This window comes from Atractosteus spatula, chromosome 5 (genome assembly GCF_055471065.1).
Source record: "Atractosteus spatula isolate fAtrSpa1 chromosome 5, fAtrSpa1.hap1, whole genome shotgun sequence".
NCBI classification, from domain to species: domain Eukaryota; kingdom Metazoa; phylum Chordata; class Actinopteri; order Semionotiformes; family Lepisosteidae; genus Atractosteus; species Atractosteus spatula.
This window is the reverse complement of record NC_142710.1, coordinates 63,248,867-63,267,562: the sequence shown is the minus strand read 5'-3', so window position 1 is coordinate 63,267,562 and position 18,696 is coordinate 63,248,867. Positions and strand designations below refer to the sequence as shown.

The window sequence follows — 18,696 nt, the reverse complement described above, 5'->3', positions numbered from 1 at the left end:
AGTAAGATCACCTTCTTTTGATTGTTAATTTTATTCCTTTACAAGCTGGTAGAGAAAGCTTATGTAGCACGTTGCCTATAGTTAGAGACCTACAATCTGTAGACAGATTGATAAAAGAACAAAATTCCAGAGCATTAAGGAAGCTTAAAAAAAACAGTGTGTTATGTGCTATGGTAAAGACCTGCTTTTTTCAGATTTCTCTAACCTAGAAGAAGTCATCAGTGTAATATCTCAACATGTCCCTCAAGATATTGGCTCAGCGACTGGATGATAATGTGCAGCCTGAAACTCTCATCAGTGTTCCTCAATCTGCTGGACGACAGAATGATCATGCATTTGTTTCTCAATCGGTTTTCTTTCATTTTCTAGTGCACAGAGCCACAAAAGTTGCTGAACATTGCCAGAGAACTCTTACAGACGGAGGAAGCATATGTGAAGAGGCTCCATTTACTGGACCAGGTATCTCCATCGCTGTTGGAGCCCTCAACTTCCAAAGGCTGAGTGACAAAACACCCAGTGAAATTAACTTGGGAAGACACAGTAATGAACACACTGATGTTATTCATCTGTTCTGAGAATTACTGGGCAGAGACTGTCCCAAACACCCTGTTGAAATGGTGCAGTGGAAGATTATCTGCTTTGATATTATTTTATTATATCAATAAGCACAGAGATAGGTTTGATTGGGAATTTTGCAACTTCTGGTGAAAGCGATAACAACTTTAATGTGGTCACCAGACAGAGCTGAATTATAGAGCTTCTCAGGAAAAAAAAACTGAACACCAAAGATAAAAAAATAACCAAGAGAGAGGCTCATGTTGTGTTAAGTTGTTGTGTTGTGCTGTGTTCTGTTTGTCTGTGCTGGAGATTCCTATGTTCTGATAATCCCCCACTATTTAATTTTCTGTGATTTTAGGTATTTTGCACTAAATTAACAGAAGCTGGAATTCCTCCAGAGGTGATCACTGGAATCTTCTCCAACATATCGTCAATTTTTTGCTTTCATGAGCAGTTTCTCCTCCCTGAGCTAAAGACCCGAATCACCGAGGAATGGTGAGGCGCTGCAGTTCATGAGTGCATGTCTGTGTAAAAACCAAACCTCTCAGCTCTGCTACTGTGTCTACACAATAAACAGACTCTTAGGGGTGAGGATATCCAGAGCAAGTGGCCCAGCCACACTGTTGAAACTGATATCTTGGCTTCCCTCAATAAAAAGCCGGATCAGATTAATTAGCTACCATTAAACAAATGAGTTAGATACTGTAGGCAGAATGGCCTCCTAAGGTTTGTAATCGTTCTTGCTTATGTTCTTGTGTTGAACAATGCTCTTTCTACCAGAAATGTTATGTTGGCCAGCAGTATTACCAGCATCGCTGGACCCATCTGCTGGTGTCAGGGTCAAAGAGGTGTCTGTGCGCAGATTTGCAATGTCTCTGAATTATTAAACAGCACTGCTTTAACTATCCACGAGTCTAAGAGTTATCTGTAAGACAACATGGTTATCTTACAGTATTTTTTGAACAGTTAAAAATATAAAAATGATGTGTTTTTATATGCAGATAATTAAAAACAAAAGCTAACCTAAACAAACTAAGAAAAATAAGATGCCATCACTAAGCCAGTGAACCTACTCTGTTAGGCAGATTTGGTTACTTCCAAATGACCCAGAATGTCCCTTGTTTATGAAGGCACTCCCCTCTCATCTTCTTTGTTTGGCTGAAATCTTGTCCTATAGCATCTTAGATGCAGACAACTCAAGAGTTTGTGCTCGCAAGACCCTTGTCCACTAGTGGTGTTGAATGCAAGAGACAAGACACAGCCCCTGTTTGGAGTGATAGCTGTGCTATCAGTGACCTTGATTACCATGTATTATACAGTTTGGGATTTGAGCTTCAATGTTTTATTCACAAGGCAGTTAACATCTCGATGTGTTACTAGTGACCTCTGTAAGTGTCTTAGCAAACCACCAGCAAATCCTTTTTAACTGAAGGGTTTAAAATGTTTCCCGAGTTAATGAGCTGTAAGAGATTTATGATTAAAGAATCATTAATTCATATAATGTTTTGACAATGATTACGTGATTTATGTCCTTGACATTATCCTCTTTTTTTTTTGGAAAATGTATATAAAAGACTTTTCCTTTGAGAGCCAACATCTTGAGTGTGGGTTTGAGCTGATAACACACAGTCTAATTCAGTTAAATACCTGTAAAGTAGATGGCTGCAATGTGTGAAATTCATTAGTTTTAATTCTGTTGGATATCCCCACCAAGTTACATGTGGCAACAATTTGTCTTTTTTTTTAATAAGGAATAATTAAGAAATTGTATCCATAGCTGGTCTGAATAGGGATTTTTTCAGTGTTTTATTGTACTGTGCCGATGAAATAACATATCTTTGAAATTCAAATTTTGGTAAAACTGGGTTTGAAAAAAGGATGTTTACATTGGCAGCAAAAATGAAATTTAACTACTTGGAATTAATACGACAGTGAAACATCGTAAGGCTGTTTTTAGTTAGAAAGGATTTTTTTTTATAGGAGAGCGGTTTACAGGTATTGCTACATTCCAACTGCCCTTCTTTTTCCAAAGGAATTCCAATCCCCGGATAGGAGACATCCTTCAGAAGCTAGCTCCGTTCCTGAAGATGTATGGAGAGTATGTGAAGAACTTTGATCGCGCGATGGATCTTGTGAACACCTGGACACAGCGTTCCTCTCAGTTCAAGGGTGTCATTCAGCACATACAGGTAAGTGTCAGTTCTTTGTGTTTGTGTTACCCTTGTGGGTGAGTCACCTACTGTATCTTTTATCTCGCTGTAGTCTGATCACACCATCTCAGTACTTTGGTTTATGAAGTCACAGCCCTTGTAAAGCCAGGGGTATACAATCTTTTTACGTCACTGTTTGCTAGTCTTCTGGCTTGCCAGTGTTAACTTTTCTAAAACAAATGGACTTGTATATTCCTTGTCAGTTCACTGAAAGGTTTTAATTCCAGTGGGTTGTGAAAAAGCACACAATAGTCCCTGCATCCTTTTCACATTAATTCAGCAATACAGACGCAAAGAATGTTTTCTTCCATAGTTTTTTTCAGTGTTTTCAAAATATCTTGTGGCTGCCAGCTTTCCTGATTAGCAGCTTATTTAGCATTAGCTTCATTATTTTAATAAACAGTGGGGCCTGTGAAATTATGCAGTACTTCTACACCCGCTACGAACTTTCGCAAATGTGAATCAAAACGCTCCTGCTTCATTTGAACCTGGTAGGCCTGCTCAGAAACCAGTGCTCATTACTGACTCACTGCTTTCGCAAGTTTGCAGCTCTGGTGTGGAGATTCATTTTGTTTTCTTTTTATTACATTGGATTCACACATTCTTCCCTTCCCTACCCACTCAATTTGAAATTGCAAACAGTTGAATACTGACTCCTGTGCTGTCTGGGAAGAATGAAGAGCACCTATGAGAGCCATTCACCTTTTGACATACTGCAAACTCCACATCGCCTTATAGGCGAGCCATTTTCAGCTGTTGGAGCAAGGTGTCTTCAATGCATGCCTGCTGACATCTGGCAGGTCACTGAAGTATCACTTTGCTGTTTTGCTGAAAGATAAGAGGGTCCTATCCAATTTCTACCTACCCTGCCCTGCTAGCTTGTACACAGTCTCATGATATTTTCCTGGAAATGACTTTGTAATATTTGAAAGAGCCATTACAGAATGTGAAAACATTTCCTGTAGGTTCCCCAGTCACGTCACTCTAACATACAAGTAGTGTGATGCAAAATGTGTAAGGCTGGTGGTGGCAAATTTTATAATAATAAATGACTACACCCTCTTTTCTAAGAAGTTATGTGTTAGTGTGAGATGCTCTTGCCCACCTTATATGTGTACAGTAGAAAAATATGTATACATCATCAGTGTAATAGGGAGTTAAGCCTATTTGATAAAGATCAAGTACTCCCAGAAGATGAATCGCAAGGCTTAAAAGACACATGGTGACATTTGAATTTTTCTGTATCTAGAGTAGAGCTTGAGGTCCTCCGTGGTGCTGTCAGGGGTGGGGTATCCAGGCTGTCCTATGAGGAGGGCCCACGAGCTCTGATGGCTATCTCTCTTGCTCACTCGTAGAAGCAGGAAGTGTGTGGGAACCTGACACTGCAGCATCACATGTTGGAGCCTGTGCAGAGAATCCCGCGGTACGAACTGCTGCTCAAGGACTACCTGAAGAAGCTGCCCGAGGACGCACTAGACAGGAAAGACGCAGAGAGTGAGCAGCGCGCCCCCTTTTCATTCTTGTCTCTTTTTCCCATCGCCTGTGGACGAGGCCCCGCGTACGTCTGTACTGCCGTTCGGGGAAACCATTGCTGACGGCGATCTCTGAATTTGGCCCTCATTCAGTGTCTTTTTACGATGTCTCTGTTGAATTTGATGTGGCACGCTTTTGCGTGGAATAGACCCATAATAGTAATTAAAGCCCAATAACTTCAACAAGGTGAACCAAACTATGAAGAAATAAAATATGACAGTTTAATTTCTGAATGGCTATGACAGAGAAGCATAATTAGGAACATTGAAACTAAATTATAAGGCTTTTTCTTTTAAAAGCTGTTTGCCGGTTTCTGTGTTCCACTTACCTGTTACATGGTTCTGCAAACTGCTCATGTTGCACTTCCCCAAAATGTGTGCAATAAGAGTGCAGCTCAGTGTGGGTTGTTTCAGCTTAAACCCAAGCTTATCCCTGAAATCGACAGATACATACAGCATGTACACAAACCATATGCTGAAACAATTTAGATTGCATTGTAATGCAATGCATGGCATTTCTGCCTCATCAGTAGTAATAATATTTTCAAGTGAAATGCTGCGTTCATTCAAGTTTCGTCTTTTGTTTGCCAGGCTAATTCACAAAATTATCAATGACACAGCTCTCAGTTCTGATATTCACAACTACACTCTGTATTGTTGAATGATGAACAAAACATACAGTATATATAACTATTTATATATATATAAATATATAACAAAACATGATTGTTACTGAACTACTGTAATCAAATGGTGAGCATACAAGGAATACGTGATCTGTAATTTATCTTGGTCAATTTTCAGAATGTAGTTTTGGTTTCACAAGCTGAAGGATGCTTATTTCATTTTTACTGCAAGTAAAGATACAAAATGTGTGTCTATTAACAAAAGATAATAAAAATAATAATCTCGCTGTTTTGGGTTGGTATGAGATACAGTATGACTGGTCTAGAACTACAAGCAACAATATTTGTTAAGTGTTTAGCATACACTTTTAATTCTATGTGTAGATTTCCGGTATTGCTGTGAATACAGAACCAAACCTCAGATTCAGCAGCTAGCTCACTGTCTTTGAGGTTGAAAATAACCTAGCATATTATAATATTTTAAGCTTTGTCTGTGGTGACCTCTTATAAACAACTTGAAACTCAACAACAACAGTTTCACTTTAAATTAACATTGAAATTCTCCTATCAGACATTGCTATCATTTCTATAGTGATGTCTTGGGACAAATCAGTCATGTTTTTTTTCCAAACCATTTCTACTAGTCTTGTAGAGAAGTGCGTGGTGCTTAATGGCAGGCTGATGGTGAAACTGTTGCAAACTGTAGACATTATTGTTCTTCATCGTTCTCAGACAGTATTGGGAATAGTCCTTAGCTTCAAAGCCCCATAGAGACTTTCTTTCATCTAACCACATATTTAAGTTCCTCCAACTCAGAGGTTGTTTGATTTTTTTTCCCGAATCTTCTCTAATGGGTACATATTCTGACAATTTGCAGAATCGCTGGAGCTTATCTCTACAGCAGCCAACCATTCAAATGCAGCTATCAGAAAAATGGTAAGTGAGCATTTGTTCTATGAACATTCATTGCATTGCCTCTTTCGTGACTCTTTTCTTGAGAGATTTTTTGTTAATGTCCTAAAAGATTCTAAAAGCAGGACTAAACTCAGCATGGCCTTCCTTCTTACTTTGCTTTCAGCTTGTTCTATTGCTACATTTTGTGAGATGAACATATGGGATAATGCAGATTTCCTCAATACAATCGGGGTTTATTGCTATTCTACCTTTACTATTGTCATCACTAATTCATATAAACTGAGCAGCCGGATAACATCAGCTGCTTTCAAACAGTATGAAGGCCCGAGTTCCTCTTCACACTGTAACTGCACAGAACTCTCATTGCAGGAAGTGCCATTTCCTGTTTGAGACAATGCAAAATGGGATGCCAGTCTCAACTTGCAGGACCTAGTTTACTCTCAAATGAGTTAATCTGCCACAGTAGACTATTTCAGAAATGCGTCTCTCTAATGTTTTGAAAGCCTTGAACTATTTTTAAAATGTTAATCCAGACATCCCCCTCTTTGTAGTTTGAAATCATGATTCCTGCTCATATTTTTTCCACTAGCTTTGTTTTGTGCTGTATGTACGTTTTCTGTACATTTCTCTCCCTGTTAAACTTCTGTCTTAATGAGGTATTCTGTGGGCAAGGAGCAAGACTCTTGCAGTACATTTCTTGTCAAAAGCATCTAGTACTTGTTCAGTATTAGGTAATATACTGTAATAATGTAACTCAACAAACTTTGAAATGACCTAAATTTTGTTGTTTTTGATTTGTTGGATTTTGCACACCACATTGTATGTGAGCAGTTTACTAGCTATGAAATAATGCTTTTTTACCACTACTTGTAGGTTGTTCTAGAATAGACTGGTAAAATATGTTAAGGTGCTGGAATTGCACTGCAAAATAATTAAATTTGAAAACAGTTCTGAGATCCGGGTAAGGGCCCACAGATGGTGCTACCAGAACATGTTTGGGCCTCTTAGAAACACCATCAAGTTGGGATAAATATTAACTTAATCAATAATGAACACTGGAGCATCTTGAGTGAGATATCAGTGAAATAATTCAACTAATATGGTTGAATTTCAAAGAAGGATTTTTCAGTTATGATTTAATATACAGTATGGAACCTAATAGTGAATAAAGAAGATGTCATTCTGGGTGTAATTCATGTGTGGTCAGGAAAAGATGCACAGGCTTCTGGAAGTATACGAGAGACTTGGAGGTGAGGAAGATATCGTTAATCCTGCCAATGAGCTTATCAAAGAAGGTCATATCAAGAAAATGTCTGCCAAGAATGGAACTGCTCAGGACAGATATTTATATGTGGTAAGTCTTTTTTTCAGATAAGTAGTTTATCTGTACCACAATAGTGATTTTTTTTAAAGTACAGCACTGTAAAACAAATAGACAGCAGTTTTAAGGAAACAAACTTCCATAGAAATTCTTATGTTTGTTGAACACCTTTTAAATAACCAAGAAATCTCCTTGAAAGGAGACTGTTTTGTTACAGACTTGCAGTACTCTGCATCTTCTCATGCAATGAGTTGAATATTGTTGTTGCAGTATATGAATTTCCTTGAGTAAGTAATTTGCTTGGGAAAAAGAAATTGAGGAGAAAATACAAACACTTATAGCATAATAATATTCTACTAGACTTAATTTTTCTGAAGATTGTTCTGTGTTTTATGACTGAACAGGGCTTATAGCTAGCTTTGCACATTGCAACTTTTTTTCAGAAAAACGGCTTTGAACTTTGTTTTTATAGCACAGAGGTGTTTTGTGATAAACAGCTTTGCTCCACCAGACTAAGACTGACAGTCTGTCTTTTGGGTGGCATGCAAATCTGTGGTAAATTTCAGGACCTGATGGTTTTTAAGAAAGGAACTGCCCTTACCTGTTCCTGCTAAAGACATCCTTTTAATGTTTCTTTTAATCTGTATGCCTGTCTTTTCTTTGATTAACGTAGGTCTTTAGCAACACCCACTGTAATAGTTTTTATTTGCGCACTGTAGTTGAAATGTGACGAAAAATATTTGTCTTGCCTTCTTATTCTTTATTATTGTTTATAATGTTGTGCTATGATGGTAGACAAACCCCATTTCAAAAGTCTTAGTTTTTACATCTCTAAATCTAAATTTACAACAGGGAACATTCCAGTGTTTAATTCTGTCCTTCACAAAACCAGGCTGGAAGTTAGAGATTCTAATTTGGTTTTGGTTTTGCTGCATGTTTTGAGAATTTTGAAAAAAAATGTGGCATTAACTAACATAACTTTTGTGTTCTTCTTGTAGTTTAACAATATGGTGCTGTACTGTGTGCCAAAACTCCGGCTTATGGGTCAAAAATTCAGCGTTAGAGAAAGGATTGACATTGCTGGCATGGAGGTTTGTTCTTTTGTTTGCTCGGTCGTTTGAGTCCAGGTTTTTAAAAGCTGTTTGTCAACTGGAAATCTGATGAGATTTTCCTCCATTTATTTCTCTTTAATATGTAGGTTCAAGAAAAGGTGAAGCACAATTTGCCTCATACATTTGCAATAGTTGGGAAACAGAGATCACTGGAATTGCAGGCAAGGTAAGATTGGCTACTGTTATTCAGTTCAAAGGCTGTAAAAACATGTCAGAGGCTGTGAGCTTTGTAGGCAAGTGACACCTTGAAATATCATTATGCAAAGTAAGCTTGCATGATGTGTCACTCGAACCAACATGCTGGGTGTGAGACTGAGAGATTAGATCATTGCTAGTTTTCCACCGAAACAACAGATCGTTTTGCATTTAAAGGGGCCTCCTTGCGCTGTCAAGCTTGGAGTGCCCGCCTCAAGCAAAACCAAGACTCAAAAACCGGATTGTTTATACTGTAGGATTTGCGAGCGTGAGAAAAGGGTGGGGTGAGATGGAGCCAAAGAGTTGTAGAAACCCGTCACCTGAAACAAATAGTATCGATTTTCCTCCTTAGTTACAGTTGCAGTTTGTGAGGGCGCATATTTACCGTACAGAGTATGTATGATGGAAATAGAACTGAGATCCATTTCTCTTTATGTCTGGGACTCAGAAGTTCTGAAGTTCTGAAGTTTTTCTGTTGAAAGCTTAAGCTCTCACAGTGCCCCGGCGTCTTCGAATATCACATACTGTAGTTGAATGCAGTATCCTTAACTTGAACAGAATCATCTTCTGGTAAAGAATCATGTGGTTCAATGGAGGTTGAATTTGGGTCAAAATCTATTAATTATTTCAGAAGTTTAACACCAGTCTGGACAAATTATAGATCTGAGCAGAGTGGATTTATGCCTTACTGCTTATTTTTTCAATATGACTGCAGGGTTTTTTTATTTATTTTATTGAAGTCAGAAAGAGGCAGCATATTGACGCAGTGGTTAGCATTGGTGTCTCAGTGCAATCCCTGTGGTGCTACCTGTGTGGGGCTCGTACTGTCTGTTCTCCCCATGTTCACTGGGATTCCTCCGGGTGTGTCTGCCCTGCGAGGGACTGGTGTCCTGTCCAGGCTCCGGCTCCCCATGGACTCTGGATTAGAAGAGGCGGTTAGAAAACCAATGGATGGGTGGAAGTTGGAAAGAAAAGGGTCAATGAAATTTGCCATAGAGTGACTTTCAGAGTGGTCCAAAGAAGGTGGAGATGTTTCTAAGATTTCAGATCAGAGGATTTTGGTAGAATTGCTGTGGAACTACAGATGGGATTTTAAGAAAAAATATCAAATGGAGGAGAGTTCCAAAATTTTGGTATTTACGTATGTTCTTGTTTCCTTTTTTTATCTACCAGGAATGAGGAAGAAAAGAAAGATTGGATTCAGGTAAATAATCTTGTATCAGTTATTGTTGATTATTAAGATACACAGGCAGATATTTTAAGATTTCCTGATATAGGACTGCATGAGATACAGTAGCAGGTTAATATTCAGTACTAGTTTAGAGTAGTTATTCTCAATTTGCTTAAATTGAGAAAACAGCCCCGTCTGCTCCTGTTCAGTGTGTGCTTGTGAAGGGATAACTTACTAGGTCAGACTTTGACATTTCAATACATTCGAAAGGTATAGTAAGTTCACTGTACCTATTTAATATCATATTTACTGTTCAGTTTTCTTTTTAAGAGTATACAGTATAAAGGTAACTTCTGGAACTTCTAGTTTTGAATAGCTTCTTACAAAATCACAGTCTGTGAGTACTCATTTTACCAGGCACTTAGACCTGTCTGTTCAGTTAGTGCTCCAGACAATTTAATAGCACAAACTGGCATTTCAGTGGAGATTCTGAAACACTGTGAAGTAGAAGAATCTTCCTTGCAAACACTTGTAAACTGTGTTAATATCAAAATAAGGCAGCAAGCGATTTGTGGTTCAGGGCATCAATAACAAATACAGTCAAACCAGTAAAAATACTGTACTTTTTTATTCTTGTACAGAAGTGTTCTGGGGAAGTGAAAGTTTTCCCTTTCTAGTGCTGTTTCCTCTTGTTAGCCAAGGCCATTGAGCTTGCAACCATTCGTGGTCAGCAGAGTAATGCTTCTTACTGGCAACTTGTAATTTGTGATTATTCTGTCAGGAAACACTGGATAGTAAAATCATAAGGCTGACCCCAAAGGAATATAATGGGAGTCCTTGTTGCAAAAATGCTTATTTGAAATGCTTTTCATCCTTTTCAGGTTATTATGGCCACCATTGAAAAGCACAAGCAGAACAGTGAGACGTTCAATAAAGCCTTCAACAGCTCCTTCTCCAGAGACGAGGAGCATCCTCCTGAATCCCCTGTGAGTGTCCGGAGGTTAAGTGCTTTTTTTCCCTGGGTGTTGACTTCTGGATGACAAGAGCCACTTGCTTCTTGACATATTGAGGGGAAAATGGCGCTTGAGTTCTTTCGACTGCTTTCGTCTCTCTGGGCGTTTTGCAGTCTTTTAGGGTTGAAAAAGAAAAAGTAAGTGGTGAAGCACGCCACACACACGCTCACGTGACAGAACGGTACATGACAATGGATTTAACACTGCAAGTATTAGAGAGATATTAAAAACGCAACAAATGCTATTGGTTCAGATACTCATTTACTGTGTTTTAATGCCTCAGGATAGTAAGGGCTTATGAAATAGTACTAGTGCCAACCCCACATTTTGATTTTTAGGCTGAGTTGCAGTCGTAAGAAAACTGAATTTGATTTCTCCCTCAAGTTGAGGGGCAGTGAGCAGATTGGGGCAGTTCTGCACACATACAATTGTACAGTATGCTTTCATAACCCGCATATAAATATCATTTGTTTTTCTAGAATTGAGTCCAGTTTCTTCATTCCTAGTAAACTACTTCTGTTTGTTGTGCTATCACCTTATGGTACTAAACCCCAGAAGACTGTCCAAATTCAAAACCATAAACCAAATGTTGGCATATTGTGCTACAGTTTGGTTTGTGAATGGAAACCCTCATTGTTACAGTATTAAAATAACTTTTTTGCAGTTTCCCTGAAGATGTCAGAACTAAATATGGAGTTTTCAGGGTAGTTTATTCAATAAATGTACATATCTCACATACTGTATCTATTTCTGACCTACTTACCCAGAAAGATGTGGCTGAATGCCCTTGTGTTTTCCTGGGTAATGTCTGCCACCTAGTGATCAGAAATGTCTAGTGTAAGCCCTCTCATTGCAGCACGAAGCTGTAAAGACATTCATGAGATAGATGTTTTGTATAAAAAAACTAAATTAAATTAAACTAATTAAACTAATTAAAAAACTGTCACATGATTTCTGGAACTACTAGTATTTGTTGAGTTTGTAGTGCCTCTCTTTATATACTAGAGATGTTTCCATTAACAAATAGGTGTTCTGTGTTTTGCAGAGTGTCTGCAGTAATATCAGTATGGATTCCTTTGATGGAAGCAGCTCACCAGGAGGGGTAAGAACCTAATGTTTTATTCTTTTATATTGTATGTTATTATAAAGCTGTGATCAGTAAAGAAAGTAAAGCCACGCGATGTCCTTCGTGTCTTTAACGCCAATGAAAGCACACTGTACCGACCATGCTGGAATGTGCCTATTCAGTTCATTTTAACTATCCCATGAAATCCTTAACAATAAACATGAAGCAGTCTTATCTTGGGAGAAGTTGCTTGACATGATTGTACAGTACTCTGATTTTTCCATTTTGTTGTCACAAGGTAGAAAAAAATACTAGAAGGAATGCTTTCCAGTATGTGCTTATTAACCTCTACATCCCAGCTGTTGTGGGTCTGGTGGGGCAGCACTGCAGCAGAACTGCACACCCCTGCTTTCTGGGCTAGGAGCAAGTAAAGGTTGATATCACACTGAGAAGTGGGGAAAAGAGAAACACAATTGTTTGATTCTTGAGCCATCATTGCATTGAAATGTTACCCAAGCTGTTTCTGGAAACGTGGAGAAATACCTTCAGCCAGAGCTGGTACAATGATATTTTTCACCTCTTACATTCTCCTGTGCACGTGTGGTAAACGTGACGCCCATCAGATTTAGCTGAAAAACCTCACGCCGATACCCCTGAGAAAAACGGGTTTAGGATACGTTGGAGATGTTGGTCAGTGAAGACACGATGTGCAGCTCAGTGTCCCCTCCAGCTTCACAGATTGTCTTCTCACTCTCATCAAGCCCAGAAGACATCAGGGAGGGGGGAGCTGAAGAGCTGAGGTGTGGCTGCTTTAACAAAGTAGCAGGTTGGTTACAGATGAGGAAACTGTCATCGCATGTTCTGTGAGAAACCACAGGCTAGGCTGCTCGTGGTTGGGAAGGCTCCCCTAAATGTTGTTGTTTTGTTTTTTTTTGTCTTGCAGATGGATTTGTGCAAGAAAAATTCCAAATCAAAGAAGGAAAAGGAGAAGCAGACTTGTAAAGGTTGCAATGAGAGCTTTCATTCCATAACTAAAAGGCGTCACCACTGCAAGGCCTGTGGAGCAGTGAGTAACAGGGAGAAAGTGTTGTTGGGAAGACAGGGGGTTCCTTATGCTTCCTTTACACAGCTGGAAAAAATGTACTGACACCAGCCTTAAGCTAAAAGTGTCATCGTTCGATTCCTTTTTCTCCCACTGCATTATTTTATTTTCCAGTGTAGTGTCAGTTGATACTTTTTGTTGTTTTATGTAACCATTTCATACATTAATTACACTGGATCTTCTCACATGTAGCCTATCCTGCTGCTGAAAATGGACAAAGGACTAGAGTGCTCTCTGGACTACTCTGTCAACAGTGTCTTCTGTTATTCAATACTATTATTCTATTATTGACGTCATTTAACGGCCAATTCAAAATCAAATTAGTAACAGCAAATTCCTAGTTTCCGTGTTGAACTGAAAGAAGGAAATGACTGATTTCTTGCTAGAAAAATTGTACTGAAATTGTGTGATTAGGGAGCTAACCTCATGTACATATGCTTTTCATTTCATTTATCCATTACCAGCACTCTAAGGCTGAAAACAAAGGTTTGATAAATTCTTATAGACTCTGAACTCAAATACGGAATGCTTGGGTTTCAGGAGAGAGTTTTAAAATTACGGGCACTTTCTCCGGCAGGCAATCTGTGGGAAATGCTCTGAAACAAAGATATCTGAGAACAAACCCAGCCGCGTGTGTAAAGAGTGCTTCGCAGGTCAGGGGAGTTCTGGACCGGAGATCGCGGGAGACCAGAGGAAGAAGACCGCGGTCGAGGTGAGACTGATCACTACGCGAGAACTGAACCTGTTCGAATCGCTTCCCAAGCCATGCTGAGCTGCAGGGAAGATTCAGGGGAAAGTGTGCGCCTTGATGTGAGCTTGTCTTGAGTTCAGCTTATATCACTGACAAACTAAACCTGGCACAACACTGTAAGACCTTACAGCCTTCAGCTAGTTGATTAGAAGGCATCTTCTTCCACTGGGTGAAGAACCGACCTTCCCTTTAGGAGCAGGAGCAAAGCAAAGCCGGTTCTGGTCAGAAACAGGATGCAGAACCTCTAAGGTTGCTGCTGTAGGTGTTGTCGGTAGACCAGTAGGTGGCGCTCTTCCCACTGGATTGTCACCCAATATGTGTACCAGGGATAATGTGATGCAGGATGTGCTGTATGTCAAAAGAGACTTTAAACTGACTATTTGGTTTTTGAAGATTCTATGGAACTGTCCATCAGAGCAATGATGTTAACCCCAGTGTCCTGGTTACATTCTACTAGGGACTTGCAAAATCCAGCCTAGCTTTATTTCCCACTTAATTCAGCTGCTGAAAGTTTTTCTCTTCTCCGCCTCCAACATGTGCTGTGTTGTGAGGCTGCTGGCACGTAATGACTGCTGCCCATCACGCAGGTGGGGGGCTGCTCTTCAGTGCTGAGGGAAGCGAGTCCCCTTTTAATACACGTACTGTAAAGCACTCGGGAATCCTCGGGGGAAAAGCGCAAGTTCCACTCCTTCTGTTTATCTGTGATTTTGCCAATTTATCCTGAGCATCAGTCAGATCCTACCGCCTATTTCTGTGGTAATGGGGTCAGCAGGAATTTCTGGAGATCCTTCACTGCCAGCTTTATGGATGATTTCTATTAGTCGAGGGGGAGCCAGAAAAGGCACAAACCCATTCATTTCCAGACGTGAGCCGCAGAGCAGCTAAACGCAGAGAAGTGATTAAAGATTCAAGCTACCAATCAACCCAGTACCCCCTGCCATAGTGCAGCAGACACTAAATCATTCCATAATCACCGTGTTTTTTTTTTTAAAAAAAGCAAAAGCATTGTCTTAAATAAGCATTCGGGGTGGCAAGTTTTCGCCTCCCCTTATACATCAATATCACGGCAAATTTATCTAGTGTTGTTACTAGTTTTTGTATTTTAGCTGTAGATGCTTAGCACCACCACGAACATGACTTAACCATCAAATGACCGCCACATAATGTTAAAATTATTATTTTGAGTAATATGACGCAATATCGCAAGCATTAATTGTAAGGTTTAACACATACACCAAAGGTAAGGATTACAGTGTAAAATAGGTCAATTCGCTTTCTGTCATGGACTTTTTATAAAGCTAAATCTTACAAAGACGGCTTGCGTTTTAGTGTCCGCACAATACAGAATATAAAATCAATCAATGCCTGATAAATCAGAGTCCAATTCAGATTACAAATGGAAAAGCCAATATGGTTAAGCAAACTCAGAGTTTAACCTTCGCAGTGATTAATTATTGTTTAGGCAATGTACCTGCTAATGGCAAGCATGAGTAAGTATCTGACAGTTATTGATAGTAATGGAAGGGATAAGCATGAAGAACAGGGCCACAGTAAATTGAACTACACTTTGAGCATATGTTTCCTTGATCTGGGAGCTGCTCTTTAACCTTCTAATCCTGAATAGATCGAAAAGTGTCCTCTACAGTTTGAAAACAGTGTTTATTTAGCTCAACCAGTTATAAGTATTTCAGGTAGCGAAGCTAATCTTAAACACAGACCCGTGAAAAATGTATCAAAAGGGAAAACCGTTTTACGGCAGCCCCTGTTCTTGTATTATCGTCTCAAAAATGCGACCACACATTTCTTCCAATACAGAAGATCTTCGAACTCCATAAGCCAAATTATTTTAATTATCGATAACAATTAAATAATAATGGTGACGTTATGATAAAAGGTCCTGAAAAAAAGCTTTACAATGAATTATAAAGAGATTTAAAAAAGAACATTAAAAAAAATTAGGATTCATAAAACCAGGAGACAAAAAAAATGTAAAAGCCAGGTAGCATAAAATATGATTCTGCTGTCTTTTTTTTCACGATGTAGAAGAAATTTTTAGAAACTCCCTGCTTTATGTTACTCGAGGGAATCATTATGCTCCCTTCAAATGTCCTTGGATGTCATTACGACTGTAGGATGATGGCAGGTTATGGGTAGCCTGAGGAACACCAGGGGACCTGTCCTGCTACGTGCAGTCTTTTTCTGGAGGAAATAACCTCCGCATCATGATCTCAAGGTTCGCAGTAGTCGGTTTAGTGCTGCAGAGGGCTGATATGTTAATATTAATCACTATGACTTATTCTACTGGAATAGCCATGCATAATCTGGCAATAAAATTCTCTGCTTTAAAGATGATTATTAGCTTCTTGGTAAAGACAAGCTGGAAGGCAGAAACTTCTTCAGTATTATGTCATTATCTACAGTACTCTCTGTCACTTTAAATGACAAGTTTGTTTAATATCCAACATCTGTAATGCTAATGCACGTTCATTTTACACACTAAATTCAAGACTGAGTTCACATACCACACAGCGCAGGATACAGCATACAAATTTTGCATACAAATGTCTTAGCCCATTGAGCTTCAGTGTGCTGCTCAATATTTTGACTCACTATGCACTTGCTTAGTGCAGATGGAAAAGATACACACATTAAATATTTATTAATGTAAAAAATAACTGTTCAATTACATGAAATTAATATCTAAAATCTAAATATGTCACTGTATATAGCTCCCAGATGATATATAGTGAAAATATTTCTACATATGTGATTCCCGATGTAACCATTCTGTACTGAAGCTGCTCTACTTAGTTTTAATTGTTTTTATTTCGTTTAAGGTTTAACTTAAGTCTAAACATTGTACTGTTATCCAGCAGTGCTAATGGATATCTTACACTATATCACGGAACTATAGCTCTAACTGCAGTTATTGTAATTGATATTCAGGGATTTAAAAAAAGGCCTTCAGAACAAAGAAAACATTTTCTCTAATTCTTTGATCTTAGACAAAGTTTTTATTTCGTTTATGATGCGTATATTGTAATCGTCTTAATTCATCTTAATATCCTTGCAGCAGTAAAATATTTTAAATATTATATACAATAGCCCTTAAAATGAAGAAGTGCTCACGTGTTGACGTAGTAAAGCAGAATTGTCTGAAAGGAAGTACTGTATATGACCGATCAGAACAGGTGGAAAACGAGCATGTCCTAACGATACTACAACGGTTACAAAAATAGTTGAGTGTTCCTTCTCCTATCCTGCTTATATTTTATGAGAGGAAGTGTAGTGCCCAGAAGTGACCACAAGAGGGTACTATTTAAACTTAGAAGTGGTGTCGGCTTTAAATTTTTGTTGCCAACCTGCTCCAAGCCAGCAGATTTTGCTGTAGGTAAACACTAAATCAATTTTAAAAGGTTGGTGTAATTTAACTGTCAACAGTTAAGCAACAGTTTTCTGAATAAAATAAATTTAGAGACAAAAATCACAAATCATCTTAAACCCTCAAGGACCACAGTTCAGTGAACAGAACACATTATTTGCTTAATTAATCAATAATGTCCGAGTGTTTCCTAACCTTTGTAAAGGAGGTCACAATTACGGTAACCTGTAAGACTGACTGAATTGATGCTCTCCAGGATCAGGAGAGCTGGTTTTTGCTCCAGAAGAGTTCTTAGTCACAAGCTTTGTTGATTTCGGTAATCTGATGCCTGTTTCTGTATTTGTTTTTCAGTCCTTAGAAAATTAATGGGATTTGTAACAGCTGTCATTCCCCTACTAATTAGGCGTTTCAGCCCTGCCCTCATTCAGGTGTGTTAGCTGAAAGGTGACAAATTGGGCTTCTTGAGAAAAGCAGAAGGAAACACACTCATTGCGGGAGTGATATACAGTACTAATTATCTTCCTGTTAATCAAAACCGGTCACCTGTTAAAAGCTTTTAACTCAGAAGAAGACATTTTAGTGAAGGCATTTTTTATTACGAAACTGAGGTCAGAGTGCATAAGGGTTTGCATGCTGGCGTGGTAGAAATACTGCACACTCATCGAGGAGGATTTTTTAAGAATACGGGCTGTGCAAAACAGAATCCGAACGAGCAAACAGATCAGTTACAGGCACCGATCATTAAGGGCTCAGTTGAACAAGAACCAGCAGGCAGTGATCCCTCAGGACCAGGACTGAGAATCTTTGCTCTAGAGGACTGCTAGGTGGTTCTGTACAAACGTAGAAATAATGACATTTAAAAATAAGATAAAAATGTAACTGCTTCCCGTTTAAGGAATAAAATAACCTCTGTGCCTTTTCACTGTCCCTCTCTCTGACAGAAACAGAATTCACTAGCAGCAGAAAACAGTCTATTCTGCAGTCACCTGCATTTTCTAGAGAAGGGGAAGACCTGGAATAAAGTCTGGGTTACCATTACCAAAAATGAGCCACTGGTATTATACCTGCAAATGAGCGATCAGGTAAGATTGATCACGTAAGTGCTATTCAGCCAGCAGCTGAAGAGAATTAGGTCAGAGGATTTAGCCTCTCTGGTACTGACCTGATGTTGTGAGTCTGGCACGAGCCCTTGCAGATTATATCCAGTCTAATGTGTTAGGGCTTAGACATTTTTTAGCACTGGCGAGTTTCCAACATATTGCCAAGCTCGAGGGGTGTGAAAGCTTGATTGGCTTCTTCGACGGGGGGTTTTAAAATTGAACTTTTTTTGTGCACCATCCCATTGCTTCTGAAAATCCCAAATCATTTTGTATTCCAAAACAAGAGATGGAGATTCACAGAAATCAGATGGAGCGGTCTGCTCTTCCAAATCTGAAGAAAAGCCGTGTGGTAATAACATGCAGTCTGAAGGGAGGAATTACTTCAGTAAAGGAGTGTAGCGCATGATATTACACGATGCAGGAGTTTGCAAGGTAATTTAGAATACCCAGCAGGTGAAAGACTTATATTGCCTGCGGCTCATCAGATGTTGTTTCTTAATGGATACTGGCCCATTTTCAATATTGCTAGGTTAGATGGATTTGATATCTAAACTAAGAACATTTTTGCATTTTGCCTTCTAGGGTGTATAGCTTTAAAAAACAATGTGTCCTTCTTTGTGTCTCTTTGTTATTTTTTATTAT

The 18,696-nt window shown here is 38.9% G+C and overlaps 1 protein-coding gene across 6 annotated transcripts in view; it reads left to right on the top strand.

Moving 5' to 3' along the window:
- The window catches only part of fgd (faciogenital dysplasia), a 65,109-nt gene that overhangs the window by 44,858 nt on the left and 1,555 nt on the right, over nucleotides 1–18,696 (top strand). For 5 of the 6 annotated variants that reach the window (XM_088915903.1, XM_088915904.1, XM_088915906.1 and 2 more), the window contains 14 exons: nucleotides 370–459; nucleotides 917–1,053; nucleotides 2,591–2,747; nucleotides 4,124–4,262; nucleotides 5,804–5,862; nucleotides 7,049–7,195; nucleotides 8,161–8,253; nucleotides 8,361–8,440; nucleotides 9,643–9,673; nucleotides 10,522–10,626; nucleotides 11,699–11,755; nucleotides 12,663–12,785; nucleotides 13,399–13,533; nucleotides 17,896–18,036. In XM_088915903.1, coding sequence (XP_088772029.1) covers nucleotides 370–459; nucleotides 917–1,053; nucleotides 2,591–2,747; nucleotides 4,124–4,262; nucleotides 5,804–5,862; nucleotides 7,049–7,195; nucleotides 8,161–8,253; nucleotides 8,361–8,440; nucleotides 9,643–9,673; nucleotides 10,522–10,626; nucleotides 11,699–11,755; nucleotides 12,663–12,785; nucleotides 13,399–13,533; nucleotides 17,896–18,036 — 1,494 coding nt within the window. The remainder of the gene's footprint in view (nucleotides 1–369; nucleotides 460–916; nucleotides 1,054–2,590; nucleotides 2,748–4,123; nucleotides 4,263–5,803; nucleotides 5,863–7,048; nucleotides 7,196–8,160; nucleotides 8,254–8,360; nucleotides 8,441–9,642; nucleotides 9,674–10,521; nucleotides 10,627–11,698; nucleotides 11,756–12,662; nucleotides 12,786–13,398; nucleotides 13,534–17,895; nucleotides 18,037–18,696) is intronic. The other variant, XR_016091052.1, reaches the window with a different exon arrangement.